This window comes from Capra hircus, unplaced genomic scaffold (genome assembly GCF_001704415.2).
Source record: "Capra hircus breed San Clemente unplaced genomic scaffold, ASM170441v1, whole genome shotgun sequence".
Lineage (NCBI taxonomy): Eukaryota > Metazoa > Chordata > Mammalia > Artiodactyla > Bovidae > Capra > Capra hircus.
In genome coordinates this window covers 436,316-453,769 of record NW_017189552.1, presented here as the reverse complement: position 1 = coordinate 453,769, position 17,454 = coordinate 436,316, and the positions used below count along the sequence as shown (strand labels likewise).

General features: G+C 45.1%; 1 protein-coding gene across 1 annotated transcript in view; it reads left to right on the top strand.

The window, feature by feature from the left end:
- Positions 1-799: 799 nt before the first annotated feature.
- The window catches only part of LOC108634524 (AF4/FMR2 family member 2-like), a 424,707-nt gene continuing 408,052 nt past the window's right edge, over positions 800-17,454 (top strand). The window contains exon 1 of the mRNA XM_018044451.1: positions 800-1,332. Within this exon, the coding sequence (XP_017899940.1) occupies positions 800-1,332 (533 nt within the window). The remainder of the gene's footprint in view (positions 1,333-17,454) is intronic.

Below are 17,454 nucleotides of genomic sequence, written 5' to 3'. Positions count from 1 at the left end.
AGAGGGTGGGACAGTGGGCACACTCTGTGAGATTTCTCATCTCCCAGAGTAGGGAGTGCTGACGCCTTCTGCCCACGGCATGTGGTGGTTGTGCCTAGAAGGTGGTAGTGCCACCCAGTTTCCAGCGTCCCAAGGCGAACCTGAGGATCACCCAGGGTGGTCATTCGTGCCGACCCTTGCAGCCTACAGAATCCAGGGCCCAGAGCTTGCGGACCTACTAGGTGCGAACCGCGCCCTGCAGTGCGGTCACGGCGGCACTGCGGCATGCCTGGCTGGCCTGGGTGCAGACAAGCGGCGCCGGGGAAGGTGAAGGTGACCGCCTTCTTCCTGGCCTCGAGGGCTCTGCGCTGCGGGGCCGAGGGATGCTCGGGCCCACCAAAGTTTGATCCTAGTGGTCGGGGGCCCCAAGAAGCGTCCCGGGGCAGGGACTGTGCGCGCCGCAGCGAGGGGTGGACCCCCATCCCTGAGGCACGTTGTGCGCTCTTTTCGGGTCCCGAACCTTAACTCGCAGGGGTGGGAGTAGGTGGGGGTTCCGAGAGAGGTTCTCCTTCCGGAAGCCGGCCGCCTGGCCCCGCCAGGCCCCTGCCTGCCTCAGTGCAGCTGCCCCTCCGGCCCGGGCCCCGGGGCGCGAGTCCCCAGGTCTGCAGCCGCTCCCACCAGCTGATTTTGACAGAGGGGGGTCCCGGGCGGCGCGGACGGGAGGGGCGAGCCCCTGCCAGATCCGGGGATGATAACGCCGGCTCCATGTCGCGGCTTCGGGCTGTCCAGGCTCCGCCCCCTGTGAGTGTGTAAGTGTGTGATGCTGCCGCGGCCGCCGCCGCCGCCGCCTGTGCAGCAGCCGCCGCTGCCGCCCCGGCTGCCGAGCCGCGCCGCGCCGCTGCCGCTGCCCCGGCCGCCCCTGCCGCCGCCACCGCCTCCGCCAGCCCGCAGCCCGCCAGGCGGGCGGCCCCGCCGGCCCGAGCCCGCCGCGCCTGCCGCCGCAGCGTCGGGGCGCTGGGCGCGCGGGCAGCCGCGGACCGAGCAGACCCGAGCGACCGGTCAGGCACTTGCCCGCCCGCTGCCGCTGCCGCTGCCGCCGCCGCCGCCGCCGCCCCGAAGCTCAGGACCCGGCACCTCCGGCGCCCGCCCTTGCCGCCCATGCGGCCCGGGCACTTTTAGCCGGGCAGGAGGGCCGGAGAGCCAGACTGCCGAGAGCAGCGCGCGAGCCGCGCCGAGAGCCGCGCAGACCCGCCGCAAGCAGCGACGGACGCCCGCCCGCCGCCACCGCCGCCGCCGCCCGGCCGTTATGGATCTATTCGACTTTTTCAGGGACTGGGACCTGGAGCAGCAGTGGTAGGTGTTGCTTTTTGCCTTCTCCTTTGCTGCGCGGGTCCCTGCGCTGGGGCTGGGCTTTCCGCCTTTGTTAAGAGGAGCCGGGGCTTGGTGGGGGCGCCCCGGACACCCTCCCAATTGCTCTTGGCCACCTCTGGCCCCAGCCGCCGCGACTCCTCGGTCGGGTGCCCGGGTTGGGGTAGGTGCGGATGAGGGAGGAATGCGAGTCCGGAAGGCGTCGCTTTACACTCCAAGTCCGAAGAGTTGCGTTTGGCCCAAATCGGATGCACTGCTGTCCGGGTCTGAGCCGCGCGACCTCCGCCCGGGATTTTCTCCCCAGCTGGCCTGGCGGCCTCCCAGCGCACCGGATGCTGCCGCTCGAAATGCCCCCAACTTTCCCAGGTGCCCGACGCTGGCGGCGGGTCGCGGGGGGACAGGCAGCGGCCAGGTGCCACCGGCGGCCCTCTGCGTCCCCGGCAGCCACCGCCCCCGCGGCCACCTCGGTCCCCGCGCGGCGCGGCGCGCACACCTTCCTTTCCACCCGCTCGCAATCGGGAGCCTGGCGGCGGCTTCGGGGGCCACTGCGCGGGGGACCCCGGGGTCTGGGCCGACTGCGGCGTTGGCTTTCAGTATTGCGGCGTTTTGAAGTTGGCCCCTAAAGTTGGCCGCTGCGAAGTCACCGCACATTTCATTAACCCCTGGGTCCTGTCCGCACCACCGCCAACCCCCCCCGCCCCAAACTGGGAGGCAGCCACCCGTTTGTGTCATGGGTACCCAGCTCGGATTCATAGGTTTAGTCAGCTCTTCTCCAAATACCATCAACTTGTCGCCGAGAGGGCTGTCTGTGAAAGACGGTGCAGAGGTGACTGAGAGCTGGAAAGTTGTTACTCTGCGTGCTGTGCGCGCGCGCGTGCATCAACAGCGATGCACATATTTATTAACTTTTACAAAAGCCTCACCTCCTGCACCAACGTTATCACTGTTCATTTGTCATAACATTTTCTATCAGTTTGCCCCCACAGCCTATGGAATTAGATGAGGGGAAGGCACTGCGGTAGCGAATTAGACTTAGAATTGCACTCTTCGCTATTGGCTTTTTAAATGGAGTTGGAATAATCTATAGTACCGACCGGCAGTGCGAAATCTTTTGCAACGTTAAACTCCTGGCAGCCGTTGACTCTGAATGCTGTGTATTTTTACAAGGATTTCCCTCGCTGATGTGATATTTTAGGCAATTTCCTTCTTTAGAAAAGGGTCACACTCTTAGCCAACAGCTTCATTATGCCAATCATGACTCCTTTAGTTGAAAATCCAAGATAACCAGAACTTAAACACATTTTATTTTATAGCAATTCCGGGTAAATCCTTGAAGCCACAAATCACGCTGTATCAGTATTAATCTATAAGGCATTTTTGATACCATGCAGGGTTTTATCAGCTCTGCAGAAGAACACGTTGCAATTTTTAATAACCACGCTGTTATTTAAAAGTAAAGATCACAATAAAATTACTGCCCCATTAAATATCATGCTCCTGCACACAGCCTTTACTCTGTTTCACTAATTTATTTTGCAGGCACCTGATAACCACAACATTACTATTTGCATACAATTTGCCTAATATACGGTGTGGGTAACATCATTAATTTAACAGACGTTGTTATAATTGATTTTGTGGGTATAGTTCAAATGTTAAACATATATACAATGTATTAGGTTTTTTAAAAACATGTTTATTATACTATTTTAATTTCAGTTTAATCTTAGGCACATGCAGTTGCATATTTAAAGGGGTGGGCTCTTTTGATTTGTCTTTTCAGAAGAATACATCTCTCTCCCTTTTTGGAAACTATTTTATTATATTAAGGAAAATGCAAAACCTGATTTCCTCTAGATGCCTAACTGTGCCACATCAGTTAAGAAACATGTGGACTCAGACACTCCGTGGATATTATGTGAATACTGATGAATTAGTATAACATGTCTGCATAAATCAGCCAGCCTTTTCCCTCTGTGCACACGTTCCAGGAAAATTTCTCCTTCGAGTGTGAGGGGCAAGCTTCCTTCTGCATCTGTGTTTGTAAACATTTGTAATGCTGTGGTTGTGCATCTGTGTGTTGTACATCCCCACAGAGAAAAGGAACAGAAATGTGAATAGTGGGTGAACTAAAGAGCTTGCTATTGCCTTGAATGAAAGTCTGTACCTTTCCAAACTCTCTTGCACATCCAGAGCATGGCAATGGCATGTTCATTACATGTTTACTTCCCCTCCTGGGGAGTAAATCTTTGATTAGAGTGATGACATCCATTGCTCCCCACCCCAAACCTTCCAAGGAGGCCTAGGAGGAAAAAGGAACCAGCCAAGTTAAGGATCTCATTTCCATTGGACCTCTTCTCAGCATTCACTTGTGGAACAGAGAGCTCTGAGCCATCTCTACCACAACCCTATATGTCTGACATAATAACCAGATCAGGCCGGCTAAAAAACAAACTCATCTTCCAAGACCTAATGGAGAAAGACTTTACAGAAACAGACATATGTGTCACTTACAGACACTAGACTATAGTAAACAAAAAGCGTGTGCCCATTTAGAAACATCCACATTCCTCAGGAGGAATGCAAATGGGCAGTACGAGGCATGGGTGACACTTCCCAGCCTGGGCAGCTAAGAGTGCTGGCGCTAACGGAACAGAGCCCTGGACTTCACACACGGCAAGAATCTCTTAATGGGCCATGCTCTTGACTCAATTAAAGGGCCAAAGCTCCCATTCTTGAAGATTCCTCGGTGAATGAGCAGTGTTCACCTGTGTCTGAATTTAATATGAGCCATTCTGTTGAAAAGAGGAAGGTGCAGATGGCTGTGTGCACCAAAGATACCACTTGCTCTTAAAAAGTGAATAAAGGATAAAGGAAAAAATAGTCAAATTTGATCGTTTAAATCATTGCATACGCTTGCCTTGCTAACCCAGTAAATGAATTCTTGAGGTGTCTGGAGATCACGTGGCTAGATTTGTACTCCTTTAACAGCAGGATCTGAGGGCCTGCCAAGTGTCCAGCCTTTCTGTCGGCAGGCACCCTTCCTGTATTGATGAAATGTTGCTTTGTGACAGGCCGAGGTTCTTTGCAGGGGTGCTTATCATCATTTTATTATTGAAAAAGAAAGACAGAAGGAAGGAAAGAAGGGAAGACAGATACAGGAAGGGGCTCACACTAACAAATAATAATGAAAAAGCAAATCACCGTGAGGGCAAAATCACCATGTTCCAAAGCTTGATGACAGTTGTAGTTAAGCCAGGACGACAGTGGCCGACTTTCTGCCTGTGAAGGACAGAGGCCAGCATCCATGGTTTGTAGTTTTTATGTGATGTCTCACAAGTAGCCTAATTAGAGGCAAGCTTGCAAACGGGCAGTTATACAGGAAGAGAGTTAAACTCACTAAACTGTTAGATAAATAGAAAGTTCAAAGGTCTGTGTGGGGCTGTCGAGGCTGGGAAGGGGCCATGTGCGGGCCAGGCTTCTCCTCCCCTCCCCCTCATTCGCTGCCTCACCGGCCCCCACTTTGCCCAGGTTCCCTCAGCCTTGTGGGAGGCGGGGACCCTGCTCTCCAGACAAAAGTGAACTGTTTCAGCTTCAGTTGGGCATGGCCCATGCATGGCGGCAGCCCGGCTGCCTCTGCCCGTTCTACGTGCACAGATCTGGGAGGCCTCCTTCTCTTCGATCCTCTGAAAGAGTGGTAGAGGCCTGCTGGTGAATGGGAATGTCAGGGAGAGACTGAGAAGGCAGCCCACCTCTACCTGGGGTTGGTGGGAATGCGGAGAGGGCCAAGGGGGATCCCCTGGATCTTGTTCTGACCAAGGCCCACAGGTCGTCAGGGTTTCTCTTTCTCTACCTCCATCCATTTATCTTTCCCCCTTCCCCTCTGTTTGCTTTCCAATGACAGGGACACAGTCAGTGGTCTCTTTTTCCTTGCTACAATATTCATTCTCCAGTGTGTCTGAGCTTTCATTCTGAAAACCGCTTGAGCTTGAGTGTATGGTGGGGTGGAGAGTAAGACTCAAGGTGGTGAAATTAGCTACTGATAAGGTTTGCTCTACACCCGGCTGAAACCCCCAAAGAATAAATGCTATCTCTGTAAATCTTAAAAGGCATGTCTGTTGGACAAGGAAGAAAATTATCTCATGTTAGAAATCAGTTTAATGATACATGAATTGTTTTGCTAATGATTCAGTCAAGCATTTAACAAGTCTAAAATATACAAATCAAGATTGAAAATGACTGCCTCAAATATGAATCTGTCATTATAGACATAAATGAGATTCCAAACATTTAAGCATATTGTAGATGGATAAAAATGTTATTGTATTTAAACATGCTAATTATTGTCGAATGGAAATGGTTTTAATGTGCTGAACCTTTATTTCATGCCCATTATTCTTAGCTAAGACTCTTGCTTGCATGCAGAATCTGCACATATTTAACACAATTGAAAAAATCATAAAAGCCCGATAAAATGGCCATCTCTGGAACAAACTGTACTCCCATGAGCTTATAGCTGTAGGTTGTACCTCAGAAAGGGAAACCAGCACATACTTGATGAGCTTGTCACATAGACAAAACAATTGGTACAGTGAGTACATTTTTCACTCTTAATTTTGTTTTTTTCTGATTTCTGTGGGATAAAGAAAGAGATTTAAAAACTTGTTTACTGCGAATAGAAAGAAGTTTATTGCTAATATAAGAACTCAAGACCACAATCCAGAGAAACCTTTTTGAGGAGTGTGTGTATGTGTGTGTTTCACCCGTGTATGTGATAAATTGCGTCATCATCATTGTTGCTGTTATTTGGGTATCTACTCAGCGCCCCAAACATGACTGAGTAGCTAGTGCTTTAAATTCTCAATTTTACTTAATCCTTTAGACAACTTTATAAGATGGGTCCTAATATGACCTCCATTTTTAGATGAAGAAGTGGAGGCACTGGCTTCTCAGTTATGCAGTTCAGATTCCAGCCTAGATGGAGCTGACGCCTGAGTCTGCATCAGCAACTGACATCTTGTCTGAGCCTTTCCAACAGATGCCATCCTTCCTTGTACATCATCTCTTTCCATCATTGTGCATCAGAATGCACAGGTGTTATTCCCATTTTACAGATGAACAAACAGCCCTAGATAGGTTGATTGACACCTAAGTTCACACAGCCTGATTTGTATCAATGGTAGGGCTGGATCAGAAATCCACATCTCCCACTTTCCAGCTTAATTGCCTTCCCGCACACCCTCATTACCTGTTTTTTATTATTATCTCCTAATATTTATTGTTGCTGGGGGAGCTGGAGCATTTAGCTCTCACTGAAACAAACAGATTAGATTGTGTATGTTATGCTTGTGTAAAAAAAATTGCTGTAGAATGACCATGTAATCAACTAGCCATGGAACTCTGCTTTTTTCTTTTAATCAAATAAGGAGCAGTTTATGTAATGATACAATCTCTTAGCACTTTTGTATAGATGCGTCTTTAATGAGAAGGTATGAATAGCACATTATAATATATGTATATTGTAATTTTCCATTCATATATGTATAGTATATATCATATATATATATAATTTTCCACATATATATATGGCAAAACTCAAATCCTTGAGAACTGTCTATTTAAATTCAAATACCCTAATTTTGAAGATTCAGTACTTGAACTTAAAGAAGACCACGGCATATCTGTCTACTTAATCGGAAGCCTTAAAGCTGGGTGTAAGGGATAGATAGCATTTCTTTCCAAAGCTTTATAACTTACCTCATCTGTCATTTGATTTGATCCTCACAATAACCTTGTGGGTTTTCCATGACTGATCTTTCTGGCTTCATTTTGTAGATGGCAAAAATGGCAGTTCAGAGAGATTAACTGACTTGCCTAAGTTTTCAGTGTGTGGATGGTCTTAGGATTTGTGTTTATTGTCTTTTCACTGTGTCACTACTGTTGCATTAAGTCATTTGTGTTTAAATATTCACACACCTTCTCACATCATCTTGGACAGTGCCTTTTTCATTACAGGTGCTCAAGAAACATCTGTTAACATGAGAACCCCACCAGCTCCGAGAGTGGTCTATGCAAATATTCCTGTCTTTCAAAGATAGTTGCAAAAATCCTGGTGGTTATCCCACCCCTCTACCCGTTTGATAGTGTTTTAATTGTTTTGTAATTTTTGAAGGTCTCTTAGCCAGTCTGGTCTCTTTTGAGGAAAGGACTGAGAAGGAATGGTGGTAACCCAAAAAATGCTTAATAGGAAAAGGCAAAATTAGAACCCCTGTTACTTACTCGTGTGCTTAAAAAAAGAAAACCAGGTTCCTATGAATTCTAAGGTATGCTTAGAACTGCAAACTCCAGCTTTGAAGGTTGAGGAGTCCAGGACTGTATTGTGTCTCAATCTGTGTAGAGAACGTTAAAGAAGAATGTGTGATAAAAATCTGAAGAAGAATTGACTGATCGGAGGCTTGGGATTCCTCCAGCTTTCCTTGAATTTCAGCCTTTATGACTTGTATTTCATCATGAGAAGGCTGTTTTTCTACTTAACTGTAGCAGATCCACGCCATAAATTATCATGACTGTTAAACAAAGGTCCAGCACTGGGTTCCTCTAATGTAAAACTTTTATGTTGCACTTTAATGAAATTTTATATGCATGTTCAAAGCGAGGCACACTTTATACCATGGAGAGGGCAGTGCTCTCAATTGTTGAATTTATTTTAAGGCAAATCTTTTCGATGACCTTAGCTGCTAACATCCACCTACTTACTGAGCTGAGAAAAATTATCTGAGTGCTTAAATAAAATGGCATGATTTAAGCGGAGCTGACACTAGCCCTCCAGCTACAATCTGATTTTGATTATGGATTGCTTAGTTTATGGAATGCTATTTTTCATATACCTGTGCATTTTGCTTCATTTGGATAAGAAAATCAGCCAGTGATTGAAAATTATCTTTGATGTGGTTGTGCTGGTCTTGGAAGGTGTAAAGGCCACACAGTGGGAAATAGCTAAGGAAACTTGAAATCGCTCATCTGTTTATTTTTTCAATGTTCATTTTACTGGAGAAAAGGAAAAGAAGAAACACATCACTTCCATCCGATAAAGAGTGGTTTGTTTTCTTAGATTTCTAAATAAGAGTTGTCTGTATCATCGACCAGCTTCAGTGAAAACCAGGTCTCAATAGCAGGTATGTATGGTGGCATTGATGAAACCCTATTTCTGGAATCCAAATTTTGTGTTTTGGAGGCCACATATCTCCTGTCAGTAGCATTGAAATGGTCTCTTTTTTATATGAATAAAAAATAAAATCCTACTCATCTTGAAGTGGTGCTGCAGTTGCAGCCTGGGTTTTAACAGTCACCAGGAGAACTTTTTAGGAGTCTGATGTCTTCTTGGTCTTTGGGTCTCTAGTATGATTTGATCAAACCACCCCACTGGAAGGAGTGTGTTTTGAGGACAATTTAACCTTCTGACTGTGGCAATATGTACAGGATGACCTAACTGTCTGATGAACAATGAGAAATGCAATTGCAGAGGCTTTATTTCTCCCTCCAGGATGTCAGTCAATGAATTTTTTTAATAAATTAATTTTCCAAAGGGACTGGTGGTTTCACACCAGGTCGGCACAGCCACAGTAACTAAATTAAATTTCAGCTTGATGGATGTTTCTGATGAAGTGCCATGGAATCCTGGAGAGGTCTCATCAATTAGCCATTACTTATTTGCTGGCAGAAGTCTTGGCTTAGGTGTGTAGATATTAATCAATTCCTCGAACCTAATGTTTCAAGACTGGAGGGCTTCACCATCATCTGGTTCAGCCTCTTCATTGTACAGATGAGGAGACTGAGGCCAAGGATGGGGAAATAACTTGCCCAAGGGTGTATAGTCCATATGTGACATTGTTGGGTTGGGTTTGGAGCCCTCGTGCCCTGGTTCAGTATTTGTCACTCTCTCCAGAACGGTTTCTGGGGTTTCCCAGGTGGTGCTAGTGGTAAAGAACTGGCCTGCTACTTCAGGAGACATAAGAGACTCGAGTTCAGTCCCTGGGTTGGGGAGATCCCTTGGAGGAAGAAATGGCAACTCACTTCAATATTCATGCCTAGAGAATCCCATGGACAGAGGAGCCTGGTAGGCTGCAGTCCACAGGGTTGCAAAGAGTTGGATGTGACTGAAGCGACTTAGCATGCACGGCAGAGGTGTTTGCTTCGTGTACCAGCTCTGTGCCCAGTGCTTTGCTAGGCAGTCACTCTTAGGGGGAGGGGAAAGGAATGTAGAAGGTGACCTCTGGCCCCACTGACTTGACATTGGAATGTAGAACTAGTTTGGGAGAAATAGTAGGACATGAATGTAAGTAAACTAGGAATTCAGGGAGAGAGAGAGACTGTGGGCTAGAGGAAGAGAAGCAGCCTTCCTCAAGGCCAAGAGTGAAATGGAAAACCAGAAATGTGGGCTGTATAGAAGACCAAGAGCAGCCAACACTTGCTCTTCAACAGTTGTCTTTGGTCCCACAGTTATCTGGTTGGATAGTCACTCACAGTCATTACATAATTGCTGCAGTTATGTTTTGCTATGTGAACAGAGTATTGTCATCACCCACTGACCACCATTGGCTGTGAGATAAACACAAAATTATGGACAATTATTTAACTGTCTGAATTATGTAAATATTGATGCAAGCATTCTTCAAATAAATACCAAATTAAAGTTTGTTTTCCCAAATCAGTTGAAACAAATGTTTGTCAATTGGCACCATTGCTGGCAAAGTAGCTATTTTGAAGGATGCATATATTGTGGCTCTTGCGATGTACCCAGATATATTTGTTCTTTTTCTTTTGACAAAATTATTAGCTTATTTTTCTGAAAGGTGTGTATTAATGTTTTTCCTTTTGCCTTTTTTTTTCCCATAAAGGGTAAGTTGGTGCCTTGGTACCATCTGATTGGCTTTTATATCTATGTTTATAATGAATTGTTTGGCCACCAAATAATTCGTTGTCTGGCTGTCTCCTCCTTCGAATCTGAGCTCTGTCTTAGAGAAGCCACTGGCTATAATTCTCCTGCTGCTCTGCCCCTAAACTCACATACTCTTGCCCTGTTGGGTTAGACACCTCTCCTCTAAGCTGCCATGCTGCCCTGACTCGATTTCCAGTGCACCTGAGTTGTTTTGAGGGATGAGAACATGTCTTTTATTGATGTAATCCTAGTTAGTGTCTGGCCCAGAGTAATAGCCTAATGAAGCCAATCCAAGGTGCACCATCGTTTGCTTATCTGAGTCATTCAGGCATTGCACTAGGTCTTCCAAATATTATGTCTAGGTGGGAAGCCATCATAATAAGTCATATTAATAATTGTGAGTGAAAATAATAATCAGAGCCAGCATTTCCTCTGTGACAGGCTCTGATTTGTGCTCTCTGAGTTCCCCATTTTGCAGGGCATGGAATCTGGGACAGAGAGGTTCAGCAACTGAGAGTAGGCTGCAGAGCTGAAATGAACACACAGGCTGTGTGAATCCTTTACAGCACTGCTTGCCCATGATAATACCCTGGCAGAGATGCTAAAGTAGTGGCAAGCCCTGCGTGCTGTGGGGCTTGGCAGCGGACGAGGCTGACGAGGCCTTTGTCACTCTTCTTTAGTATTTACAAGCCAGCATCGGGTTTTCATCCATAACCGTATACAAGGTCTAACTGGCCTGATTTCTACTCCAGCAAGAGACACTCAATTCTGCTCCTCTTTGGTGTAAGCATGAGATTCAGTGCTTGGGAGAAAGATGCATTCAATATGGGCTCCATGAAGGTGGAGTCTTTTGGGGGCTGGTATGATTTACTACTGCAGCTTCACTGCCTAGAACAGTGGCACACAGTAGGTGCTCAGTTACTTTTTGCTAAATCAATGAATGGTTTGATATACAGTAACCTGCTTAATGCTTTGTGTGATCAGCTTTGTGAGCAGAGCTGGGAGGTGCAGACTGAGGTCTAAGAGAAGATCTAAATTCACGGTGGTCAGACAGGCCGGTACAGGTAGATATGTTCCTGAAACAGCATGCTTATTAAAGTTTTATAAAGTCAGTCTCTCTATGTGCATCTTGCTTGCCAGAAATCCTGCGGGGAATTCTTTGTTGATGTGAGTAATTGCTCCTAACAACCCTAAACTTACCAGTTTTGTGATTTTAGATAGTTACGCATAGCATTTTCTTTCTGCGAGGTATACCTACATTTAGTATCTACAACAATACTGTGAGGGTAGTTTTGTGAACTTTTTTTTTTTTTTTAAAGAAAGGTGTCTTAAATTGTTATTGTCACCAGAATGAGGCTTTCCTCTAGTTCAAAGTGGGGGGTAGGTGGTGGTGGAAGAACATGCCTTCAACATTTGCTCAATATTTTTCTCCCCACTTTTATACCATGATCTCCTCTGAGGCAGATGCCTTGTTTGTTTTTTTGTCCTTCTTTCTTTCTTTTAAAAATAGCTCCTGCTTTGGAGGCTAACCTGGGGTTTGGATTTTCCTAGCATATTTGGAGAAGGCAATGGCACCCCACTCCAGTACTCTTGCCTGGAAAATCCCATGGGTGGAGGAGCCTGGCAGGCTGCAGTCCATGGGGTCGCTAAGAGTCAGATACAACTGAGTGACTTGACTTTCACTTTTCACTTTCATGCATTGGAGAAGGAAATGGCAACCTACTCGTGTTCTTGCCTGGAGAATCCCAGGGACGGGGGAGCCTGGTGGGCTGCGGTCTATGGGATCGCACAGAGTTGGACACGACTGAAGCGACTTAGCAGCAGCAGCAGCAGCATATTTGGGCCTTCCCAGGTGGCACAGTTGTAAAGAATCTGCCTGCCAATGCAGGAGATGCAGGAGACATGGGTTTGATCCCTGAGTTGGGAAGATCACCTGATGGAGGCAATGGCAGTCCACTCCAGTATTCTTGCTTGGAGAATCCCATGGACAGAAGAGCCTGGTGGGCTACTGTCCATGGGGTCACAAAGAGTCAGATATGACTGAGCGACTAAACACACATGCAACGTGCAACATATTTTTGGACCAAACACATTTTCTATTTATGCCTCTGAAGGATTCAGATTGCAATTTCATCTCAAGGATGTGCAGGAACGTTTCCCTGCGTGTTCATTTTGCAGCACTCTGTAAGATGGTTTGAGTGCCAGCATAAGAGAAGTAGCATTTTGCCAAGCACTGTGTTCCATGTTTTACACACATCACCTTATTGAGCAAGCACCCCCAGAAGATAGATGTTTTTTCCCACTGCTTTCAAAGAGTTGGACATCAGCTGTCTCAGAGTTCATGGGTAACTTCAAACTTCAAGATTAATTAAAATTAATCTTGGGGGGGGACCCTCTAAATGTTATTTATTGTTTTTACAGTATACATTTAAAGGCCACGAGATTCAAGTCAAGAAAGAAAGATAAAAGGCATTAAAGAAATCTAGGACATTTTTGTAGAGATAAAGTACACAGTTAAATTAGCTTGACATTAAGGTACATATTTTGAGGAGAAATTGTAGGCACTTACGAGTTTTTAATAAATTAGGTCTCATATCAGAAAGGAAACATATCCAAGTATTAATAATCCAGGAGGAACGCAAGAGCCATGACAGTCTTTAAAAAAAAAGTGAACTGCTAAATATTAACTATATCCCTTTTGGTATAATTAGACATTTTGGCCCATTAGTTTTTTGCAATTCTAAAACAGTTTAAACTTCAATGGTGCACGTATATTCAGACTGCGAGGGATAAAGTTCCTATCAAGAATGATGAAGACCGTTATGGCTGGATTCTGATTAGCATTTTACCCTGAAATTACAATGAAATGCCAATGCACACTCTACTGCCATTGAAAAATGACACCCATTGCAGACTTATACCATACAGGTTTTTGTAAACAATTGCAGTTACTCATATATTTTGAACAAAAATTGAAATGTGATGAACCTATCTCAAGAGGCTTGAAAAGTTAAAGTGAATTTTAACTGTAGATTAGTCACAAATGGTGACAGCAGCACCAGTATTACCTCAGCTGATTAATTTATAGGGATACTGGTCAATGATTTTAACCAACAGCCACACATAGTAGAATCCTAATGGGATCTGTCTATTAAAATTACATAAAGCAGGGCATTTGATTTATTTCATAGTTTCTCAAAGCTCAATTTTAACTTCATACAAATGCATTAGTCACCCAGGATAAATGACACATTGAATAAAGTTGTGATTTTGTCTGCTTCTCCTAATCTGATTTAGCACAGGACCACATCTGGCTCCCTAGTGTCTTCCTATTCTGAACATTTGTAGTAGAGTGGGATCTTTACATATCTCATCAGAGGGGACTGGATCATGTAGGCCTTGCCCTGACCCTGGGTTTCTTGGGTGTGTAAAGGAGACTTACTGCTTTGGGTGTAGCATTAAGAACTGCCACTGCTACAGTGAGATGCACAAGTGTTTATAGACATTGCTGCTTTAACACACAATCAGCTGAAAGAGTACATTTTAAGTTGGTAACCAATTTGAGACTGGTTAAGTATCAAATCTGAAATATGTATTATGAAAAGTAAACTTGGTAAAATAGGACTAAAATCCCTAAAATTCACTTTACCATGTTAAAATGTGAGAGTATACCAAACTTTGCCTAGGTACCCAGACCAACTCTAGCCCACCAGTTATGCCTGTACCCTTGACCCTGGAGCTGGGGAGTCTTTTCCTTGGGCTGTGAATGCCTTACAACGTCACCTCCACCATCCAGTTTTAGTGCCCGAGATGTGACTACCTCGTACACTCTGATCACTATTATTGTCATCTTTCTTTGGGTTCATTACATCCATGGAAGATGGAAAGGTGAGTTTGTCCAACAGAAAAACTTTGAAATCTGCTCAGCCTGCAATTGCACACCAGAATTGGAAGGTGGCGGGGGAGGTTTTAAATTCATGGCTGGCTAGAAATATGTAGGTTTATGTTTTTAAGATTTAAAAAACACGATTAGTAAAAAGCCCGTAGAACTTTGTGGACGTCAAATAACTCTTAAAAAACGAAGGTAAATGATGAAGTATGGGGTAAGTTTCCTGAAATTGAACATAATCATAAAAATCCAAGGAAAAGCAATATATTCTGCAAAATTTATGAGTTTTTTGGTGGGGAGAGTTTGCAAAGCTTGACAACCCCCAGTGCATCTGGCCTGGCACATTCCTATTTGTAATGAGAACCTTATGGGGTGCCGGGACTCGGTTTTCTTAGGCAGGCCCGCTCCCCAGGGGTATCATAAATGATACTCAAGTCAGAAACTTCATGGCTCATGGCATTTCTCAGAGATGTTTTAGTTAAGCTGCCTCACCCAGCTACAGGGGCAGAAGGTGGGAAACAAGTCCCCTCGTAAATCTTCATTGAGCTTTAATTAGTTAATTTTGTTTTTTTCTGTTGTTCATAGGAATTAGAAAGGGGAAGAGTAACTGAGTGAATGTGCCTACATGACTCCACAGATATGGTCCAAGTTATCCGGGGTTCCTGTGGCTTTTATTATTTCATGGACACACATTTATTTAACAACAACAATGACAAAAACCCAGAACACTGCAGAGGTGTAAATACTGGTAACAAAATGTTGCCAAAAACAGAAGAAAAGGGGCAATGCCAGTGTTAGGGCTACTTTTCCAGCTTTCTGCAGTCTCCTCTTTCCTTTTATTCCCCACATGCTATGAAAGTTTAAAATGTGTCCCAGTCTCACTTGTGAACTTGGGCCTCACCTTGTGGGCTGTGTGGGGTGGTATGGCTGGTAGGTCATGAAATGGAGATTTGTGAATTCATGTTTGTTCAAATGCATTCCAGCACCTGGATTTCCTGAATGAAGTTCTGATGTTACTTTTTTCTCAAAAGGAGTTCCAGCCATGTTGGTGGTGTGGTTGGGGGTGGGGAAGTTCCACCTTGAATGGGCCTGTATATTATCAATCCTTTAACTCACTCGGCCTCTCCTGTGACTTTGGGCTTCCCTCTCAATAGGCCTGGAGAAGCCTGATGTTAGACTCCTTAGTGCTCTGTCACCTCCCCTTCTGAGTCTGCCTTTTGGATTCCTGACATTTATTCCTATGAAGGGGTTAGTAGCTGCAGTTTTATTCCCTTCTTTGGGTAGGTCTAATGCATTGAAAACAGGACTGCCCATTTCATGAGCGTCACTGACCTCCTCATTGTCTTCCTTTTAATCTTATCTGTTACATGCAATAAATTTTCAGACTTGTTTACCCTTTATTAGTGAGCTGGGATACTTACGGCAGTTTTTTGAAAGGGGAAAAACAACAATGCTTTCTGGGAGCCATTTAACTAATTTCTTCTGAAGACTATTTATGCGTTTTATGAGGGGAATGTTTAAAAGGTTGTTGTGAATGAGGCAGCTGACACTGAATGAGAAGATTTGACAAAAAGAAACTTTTTTTTTCAGAGGAAAAAGAAGCAGTTTTTACATTTCGTAAGCTTATTTTGAAAGGGTAATAGAGAAATTGCTCTGTTTCCTCACTGGAAAAAAAAAAAAGACATATTCTGGGGACAGAAGCCTTTAATATCTTGCAAGCTGTTTCAATGAATTCCAAGTTTCAAGTCCAAAACTCTTGTGGCTAATGGAGATTTATGCTCCATCAGTTTTAAAAATCCAAGAAGGCATCTTGAATTTAAATTGTCAAATTATTAGACCTTCATTTTCAACGAAATGGAAAGACATTGGAAATTCTAGCCATTTTTCCTTGGCAAATTAAGCCGCTGGTGTTGATGGAGTTTAATAATAAGGCAGAATTTTCATAAATAGACAATGGGTGTTGAAGCCTTCCTCTATGACAATTAAGCAGACAATTAAGGCTCTCTGTGTGCCTCAGTTTGTTTTTCTTTTTTCCATAATGATAATCTCCCATTTAAAACCTGAATTGTAAGAATCGGAAAAGGTATAAAAATCTAAAGAGAAATAGGATCAGTTTTCATGAATCATGTGGTGGAGGGAGAGCAGAGGTACGTCTGCTTCTCTGGAACACTTGCTCCCAGGTCCATGTCCCCATGCTTGTCTTAGAGCTTCAGACCTTCAGGGGAATGGGGCCTTGGTGGGGGCCTCGGCCAGCTCCCTGGCCATGCCCTTCCCTTGCTCTCCCTAGCAGTGCTTACCCAGCTTCTGTCAGCCCAAAAAGCAAGCCAGAAAATGGGAGGAGAATAAAACCTCCTCTCAAAGCAGCCAGTTCTTTCCTATCTGGGAATTTTAGCTACACATTCCATCATCTGTATGAAAAGGCCTCTCAAGCTTCCAGCCCTTGGTTCTAGTTCTTCCCTGAAGGCCACACAAAGGATGTATCATCACCTTGGCTCACGTCAGCCCTCCTGGGTCTGAGGGCAGCCCTCCTGTGTTCACTGTGTTCTCATTTCTCAGGGTGGAACATTCCAGTATGCAGATAACGACATGCAGGGACTCATGGTTGTCCCTGTATAGATATGTGGAGTGGAGGTGGCCAGGCCTGGCAGGCCGGAGCATCTTCTTCCAAGATAGGGATTGGATCTGAATAGCATCCCACTCTGACCCTACATTCTTGAGTGGTCCCACTCTCCTTGCAATATGTGCCATAGCCAAACCTTTGCAGTGGGTAAAATCTTAAGTGTTATGGGGATCTTAGGGTTTCCCTGGTGGCTCAGATGATAAAAAATCTGTTTGCAATGTGAGGGAATCTGGTTTCGATCCCTGCGTCAGGGAGATCCCCTGAAGAAGGAAATGTCAACTCCCTCCAGTATTCTTGCCTGGAGAATTCCATGGACAGAGGAGCCTGACAGGCTACAGTCCATGGAGTTGCAAGAGTCAGACACAACTGAGTGACTAAACCACCACCACCACCATGGAGATCTTATGGTGACCATGGTGTACATGGCCCCTGGAGCCAGATCACTAAATGCTTAAACTAGGATGAGAGTTGGGCAGAGGTCCATTGGTTCTTCAAGACACCCAAGGTCATATCTGAAGATCCTTCCAATTGCAGGGATTACAGCCCTCTTTAAGATAACAAAAACAGATACTCCTTGCCCAGCCTTCAGGACCAGGGCCCTGGTTGATTCCTGCAGAAGATTTACGTGAAGCAGATCGACATGACAAAGAGGATTGGCTG